General features: G+C 41.7%; 1 protein-coding gene across 2 annotated transcripts; it reads left to right on the top strand.

The window, feature by feature from the left end:
* The first annotated feature begins 387 nt into the window (after positions 1-387).
* On the top strand, positions 388-6,845 carry znf207b (zinc finger protein 207, b). Of its 2 annotated transcripts, XM_034602498.1 has the most exons (11): positions 388-552; positions 1,259-1,385; positions 1,534-1,672; positions 2,022-2,204; positions 2,744-2,819; positions 2,975-3,036; positions 3,284-3,423; positions 3,752-3,850; positions 4,519-4,770; positions 5,087-5,243; positions 5,583-6,368. In XM_034602498.1, the coding sequence occupies exons 1-11, from the start codon at positions 512-514 to the stop codon at positions 5,732-5,734; spliced, it is 1,428 nt and encodes a 475-aa protein (XP_034458389.1). In that variant the 5' UTR covers positions 388-511; the 3' UTR covers positions 5,735-6,368. The 2 variants fall into 2 exon arrangements, with proteins under 2 accessions (XP_034458389.1, XP_034458398.1); XM_034602507.1 differs by lacking the exon at positions 3,752-3,850 and having other exon boundaries at positions 391-552; positions 5,583-6,845.
* Positions 6,846-7,306: the final 461 nt, after the last annotated feature.

The following is a 7,306-nucleotide window of genomic DNA, read 5'->3' as shown; positions in this document are numbered from 1 at the left end:
CAATTTTGGAGTTTCAGGGGTAAACAATGTTGCAGCGAAATCCAATATAATTGAAGTAACTGGTGATCAATTCTTCAAATGTAAAAAAACAACAGAAAATAAAACACAACATGCTTCCATACTGCTCCTGTGATGTCATCAAGTGTCCATAAGCCCGGACATTCATATTCGACTGAGAACAGCTTCATGTTTTTAGCATAAATGTCCTGTGATATCCTCCTTTGAAGCCCAGCTCGTGCGTTGATGTCTTTGATCGATGGGTGATATACGTATTGATCACATTTTGATAATTGATCAATCAGTCTTCTAAACCAGATGAGGCCCGTGGAACTGTTCTGTGGTTATCGCGTCATCGCGAGACTTCAGCGTGACGTCAACCGCCTCCGAGCTAACTTCCTCTAGCTTAGCGCCATTTTCGGCGTCATCACGGGACAACAGCATGCCGCTGTCAAACAGATAATAAAAACCAGTGTTCAGCGTTGTGAGAAGTCTTTCACAGTATTCCTCAGACATGGGACGGAAGAAGAAGAAGCAGATGAAGCCATGGTGCTGGTATCCTTTCTCCACCGGGTGGATCAACGCCGAGTTAGCCATGCTAGTAGCTACGCGTTAGCCGGACAAAGGGAAGGCCTGAGCTAGCCCATCCGCGTTTTAAGCGTCGGTAAGCTAGCGCTAGCTTAATTGTTTGGTCTTTTGAGGCTGGACAACCTCTAAAATGAGTGATTTAATCCAACCAACAATCAATGTCTGCACATCAATTGATGTCTGGTGCTTGTACACAGCAGCGAACACAGGCAAACTGGTGTAAATAGTGAGAAGAAACCGATGCAAATATCGGGCTATTGGCTAATCGGCTAGCTTATGCGATTCGTTGCGTTTATGGGTCAGGCTTTTAAGTGTGTTTAAGCCTGTTGTGCGACATATGAACGTTTTCTCGATTGTCGTTGATGTGTAAGGGTAAACGTTTATTATTTAAAACTTTGGATATTTGTCAACATTGGTCACAAGTTGTCACACCCACATAGATATATATGATTTGTTTTCGACTCAAAACAAGGAAAAACAGCGACAAACAGAACAAATGTAGATTATTATTAGACAGACTAATTGTTTCTAACAGTTTAATTCTAGTTTCTTGTGTCTACACTTGGAGGCTTGTGTGTGTGATTTTTCTCCCCTGGGGAACTTGCTGTGGTTTCATGGTGTCTTATGCTCCTGCTTCCTGTTGTCGAGCACAATCTTTAACTCATTTCTCAAGGTACTGCAATCGAGACTTTGACGATGAAAAGATCCTCATTCAGCACCAGAAGGCGAAGCATTTTAAATGCCACATCTGTCACAAGAAGCTGTACACGGGCCCGGGTTTGGCCATTCACTGCATGCAGGTCGGTGCCTTTCCCTCGTCATTTATCCTAGTTTAGTTTCTTTTATGTCGATTTTTAAAGGGCTGTTTGCTGTCCCCATAAAGCAGGTGATGAATGTTAAGCGCATGTTGTTTATTGTGTGCTCTGACTCACTTTGCATGTGTTGCAGGTACACAAAGAGACCATTGACAGTGTTCCAAATGCTATTCCTGGAAGAACGGACATCGAGCTGGAAATCTATGGCATGGAGGGGATACCAGAGAAAGACATGCAGGAGAGAAGACGGACATTAGAACAGAAATCACAAGGTTTGTTCACCTGCAGGGTGATAGTATGTCTGTGGACTTAAGCCTAACGACTGAATTAATTAATTTCTTATATTGTATGATGTCATTTAACCAGGATCTTACAAGGTCAAGGAAGCTTTCTTGTATCAGGTAGCATTGTGAGCCATGAGCAGAAATGAAGTATAATAGTTAAAGTGCAGGGTAATTCCTGGGAATTCATTTCCCAGTTAATTTTAGGATCTGTAGCTGCTGTGTTACTGAATAACGTGTGCATCATGTAAAACTGAGCTCATGGGACTTTGTAGAAGTTTGAGTTAATTGACATTTAATACAGATGAAATCATAAGCGAGCATTTTTTTCTGTTTGCAGAGAGTCAAAAGAAGAAAAACAACCAGGATGACTCTGATGACGATGATGATGACGATGAAGCAGGACCATCAGCACCGCAGGTTGCGGCTGTTCAACCCCAGGCAGGCTACGCTGCCCCAATGGCCCAGCCTGGGATTCCTCCTGTCACTGGCTCGCCTGGGATGCCACCTGGAGGATATCAAGGTAAGGACCTCTTAAGAAACAGCAATAGTTTAACTCCGACGCAGCTTGCCCAATAAAGAAAAAAAGCTCATAACTTGACTGAATTAGATTCTAGTGACTCACATGGATTTTATCTCAAGATAAAAGTAACAGTGCACTCTACCTAGTGGCCTTATAAGTTTGTATGAATTATAAATAACAAAGTGAGTATTTGTACTTAAACCTATTTTTTGAGTAAACATTGAAATATACAATTCTACTGTTCAGTGTTCCAAAGTCCATGACACCCTAACACACGGTAGGTTTCCCTTTTTCAGACTCATTCTACACAAACATTTTCTGGTCCTATTTAGCAAAATGTTGCCACACAGACAACTTCTCTGACACAAAGTCAGTCCTCATCTCCAACCGGTGCAGACCTGCAGTCTGATAAAAATATGGCGAAATTAAGAGCAAGGAACAGATACAACAGGCAAAAGTTGTTGCGTCATGTAGCTTCTCATGTGGAGTGATGCAGTGTTGAATCTTTGGTAACAAAATGTCTTTATTCATATCTACAGGAATGCCTCCTATGATGCCAGGTGTTCCACCCATGATGCATGGCATGCCTCCTGCTATGCATGGAATGCCACCAGGGTAAGCACTCACTCATTAACTCTGTAATTAATGTTTATCAGGTGCAACACTATTTTCGGCTTGATTCTTTGTTATGGCATTGGTTTTATTGATGATGGTCATATAACACATTCTTAGTTTCAAGTTAAAATAGAGATTTTACTGTGACTTTCCAGGATGATGGCAATGGGAGGGATGATGCCTCCCATGATGCAGGGGATGCCGGGCATTCCTCCAGGTGAGTTTTGTCGATACATAAGAATACTGATGCCCAATTGTTGTGACTAAAAGTGTAGCTCACAGTGCTTACATTTATAGACTGTGTAAAATATAGTCACAAGAGCAAATGCAGTTTAAAAATCTCATTAAAGGAATGATTTCAGGAACCAGTGCCAGTCGTGTCTCCTTGTGCACCTTTTCTGTTATAGTCCTGTCTTTCAATGTTCTATATGTACTGAAGGAAACATTTTTGGTTAATTCCTCAGGAATGCCACCCCACATGGCCCCTAGGCCGGGGATGCCCCACATGGCCCCAGCCCCTGCAGCAGGGGTCATACCCGGTCGGCAAGCAGCACCCGCACCCCAGCCTACGGTCACCAAACCTCTCTTCCCAAGTGCAGCACAGGTGGGCACCATGCAACCCCTACAAAATACACACACACACACATATACTGCCCGTCTATTTGTTTGTCTGAATCTTCGGAAGTGTTGAGAATATTAAGAGACCGTTTGGATATCTCTGTAAACCCTTTCTTTATAAACAAAAATTGTTATACCTTTTTTATGTGATTGCATCTTCTATATGGTTTGATATTGACTTAGTCATTCCCACTTCATTTTTTTATATCGGTGTCACTATTATATATTATATTTTCTTCTCATAATTGAGTTTTGCTAGATTCTTTGGACATGTTACATGCCAATGCTGTGATCTCCTTTCCACCATGCTGCAGATGGGCTCTGGTGTTCACAGCAGCACAGCAGCTGTTTCTTCTGCACCTGCAGACCCTCAGTCTGCCTCCTCCCTGCCTCCCTTTCCTAACACGCCACAAGTACGCTCACAGACAGGACTTTGGCTTGGACTGTGGCAGCTGCATGTTGCTTATTTATTAACTTTTCAAAGCTTAAAACTGGGCTGATTACTAACAGTATTTGCCTCGTAAGCCTATTCGAGCATCAAAACAAGCACGTTGGCTCTAATGTTGGTGTGAGGATGATTTTCTTAAATGAACCGGCATAATTATTGTGTGGGAGCTTTTGTACTGTGCATGTGCCTTATTTGATTAATCCAGAATGAGGCATAACGAGCGATTTACAGTTTTTCAGTTTGCATCATCCACTCATCCAAACCTCCGGAGCATGAAGTCTGCAAAAATACTCATTCTGCTTTAAAAGAAACTGTGCAGATTGGTTAGATGTGAATCCAAGGAGTTTTCTTTCATTTATTTGCTATTGTAGATTTTAAAGGAATTGCCTCATGAAATGATTTGAATTATAATCTCATATTGCTGTTATTTTCACTTTGAATAGTGAAATCATACAGGTTCATAGACTAAATATAAATAAATGTGTTAAAAAGGTGAACACGTAAAAACAGAACGTTACATATTTACTTCTGAGTAATTTGTTCTATAATGGTCATTACACAATCTGACTGGTTTGTCTTTAACGCTTCTTTTTGTATTTTTAATGGTTTTCTCCCTTCGTTGTCTTTGCACAGGCCCAGCAGAGCGCTTCAGGAGCCGTAGTTTCAAACGCCCTCAGTACAGCCGCCTCCTCCGACCCTCCCAAAGCAACATTCCCTGCCTACACCCAGCCCTCTGTCTCCTCTTCCTCTTCCACTTCTTCTTCCTCTAACCCCTCTAGCAGCACTGTGGCCAAACCCCCAGCCACAGTGGCCAGTAAGCCTGCCACCCTCACCACCACGAGTGCAACTAGTAAGTTGATCCACCCTGATGAGGATATCTCACTGGTAAGTTGCTTGAGCTTTCTGTTTTGCCCTTTTCACAGTAAGTAATGACTGATATATATATAATGGTACATTTAATCACAGATAATCAACTCGACCATTTAAATTGTATATCTTTACTCTTACTTTGTAGTTTCTGTTTTGTGATTATATTTAAGGATGATTCTGAACTTGAATATCCTCAATCTGAAATCAGGGCACGTCACTATTGGTACCCAGTTCCTCGTCATATTTGTAAACATTAATCTTTGTTCTGTAAGGGGCATACCGGTGTTTCTTTAGTCTGAATGTTTGCTCTGTGTTTTGTCCCTGGCAACAGGAGGAGATGAAGGCCCAGTTGCCCCGTTACCAGCGTCTCATACCCAGGCAGGGTCAGGCCCATGCGGCTGCTCCCTCAGTGGCAGCTGTGGGCAGCATAATGCCCCCACAGCAAGGGATGCCACCACAGCAGCCAGGCATGAGGCATCCCATGCATGGTAAGAACATATGTGTAAAGATAAATTAGTCTGTGGAAAAGACCCATCAGATGTTCCTCAAAGCATCCACTTAAATCCACTAATTTTGTCCATAAGACAATATATAAAACAAAATCAATCCGTTTTCCACAAGGAAAAAGGTGTGTGTGTGTGTGTGTGTGTGTGTGTGTGTGTGTGTGTGTGTGTGTGTGTCAAGGGGGTATATCCAAGCCAAAATGTTATGTTACTCTCAAATCCAACACATTAATTAACATAAGCTGAATTTCAAGTGACATCTTTTGAATCGGTTTTAAAACTGCAGCATTTTGATGTTCCGCTTGCCCTGTGTTCCCTCTGCAGGTCAGTATGGTGCTCCTCCTCAGGGCATGCCAAGCTACATGCCAGGAGGGATGCCTCCATATGGGCAGGGTCTTCCTATGGTGCCCCCTTACCAGGGAGGCCCTCCCATGGGCATGAGGCCACCCGTCATGTCTCCAGCTGGACGCTACTGAAGCAGCAACGCAGCCACCACATTAGGTTTGAGGTTAACACCTTTCTCTCATCCTTTTTCAAACCTAGCTGCGGGCAAAGAACAGTAAGACCAGTGGTGGTGAAGACAAACCTTATTTGTTAGAACACATGGACATTTAATGTAACATCTATATTGGAAAACAGAAAGACACCACACAGGTTCCTGACAGTTATTTTGTGCTTATTTGATTACATGTGTGGATTATCCATATTTTCCCCATAGGTTTCACTCAGGTTTATAGAAGTGAAGTGTGGTAAAATTACTCATATTTCTTTTGAAGCTGCTGGAGTTACATGAACGTACCAACCCCTTACGAAGGCAAGTTTCTCTTGTAAACCTTTGATTAATTTTGTTGTTTATTTCTTTGGTAGAGTGATTGTGACCCTCACAGCACGTGTAGGTGCTGTTGGACTTGCGTCCCCAACCTTGGTTGGTGAGGGTCTCAATAATCGTGATTCCAACTGAGTTAGGGTTACAAATCCATGACTCATCAGTCTCTAGCTTTATTCTTATTTCAGATTTGTTTTTAATATTTCCTGGTTGAAAGGGTACCTGTATGCATTCTTTGTAATGTTTTATGAATCTGTTGTAATAAAATCCATCTTGAAATCCAATGCTGGTTTTTCCTGACGTACGTGGAGGTGAGTCATAAAGGTTTGTACTCATGATGTATTTATTTACTGATGTCTTATGGCTCTATCAGACTGCAGGATCTCAGCAGGTGTTCCGAGAAATTCTGGTATTTAATCACAGAGTTCGCCATCATCTGTTTTTGTGGAGGTCACGTAACATTATTTTAATAAAAGACTAGAAGTTAAAGTTCAAAAGTTTTCCCTACATTTCAGAAACGGTGACATAAGTGGCCAAAATGTTTTGTGCTCAAAACTTCAGATGTTGGCCAACTTCTGGTTCCAAATGCATGATATGAAGAAATTGTTACTTGGAAGATTGTAAAAAATCTCATTCCTATTTTTTTTGTCTGTACGTGCATGTCAGTTCTTGAACATACATTGATGCTTTAATGTTGGCCATATGTCATAATTGTGCCCCAATACACTATAGGGGCAAGAAAAATAAACCCATCAATACAGCAGCTCTGTGTTAAATCCCAGTTTTGTGAAGATCCATTGTCAATGTTTTTGATTGTGAAGTTAATTCAGACATTTTATTTGAAGAACAAAGTTGGACATTTATTTGCTACTACTTGGACTTTCTATCTAAATGGCTTTTGCAGCCGGTCTATCAGCAAGTCAGTGGTCACCGAGTTCATTGTGGCTGTCTGAGTAAATGTAGAATGGTAAATGTCTCATGGTTGTCGGATGCGGAGAAAAGCTGTTAAACAGTGAAGATTCGATTTGCCTTTACATGTGAGATACAGTAACAGATTCCTCAATTACCTCTTCATCTGTCCCTGGATCCCTGACTGGTGGAAAGTGAACATTTTGAAATTTAGAGACAAAAGAAGAAAAGCTGCAAAGGTCACAGAGCCCCCACCAGCACTCAAAAAATACCCCAAACACCCAAGACAAAAGGTCAACACCTGGGGCAATTT

The sequence above is a fragment of the Hippoglossus hippoglossus genome, chromosome 1, assembly GCF_009819705.1.
Source record: "Hippoglossus hippoglossus isolate fHipHip1 chromosome 1, fHipHip1.pri, whole genome shotgun sequence".
NCBI lineage: Eukaryota > Metazoa > Chordata > Actinopteri > Pleuronectiformes > Pleuronectidae > Hippoglossus > Hippoglossus hippoglossus.
Note: the sequence above shows the minus strand (reverse complement) of the source record. Positions and strands in the feature narration are given on the sequence as shown.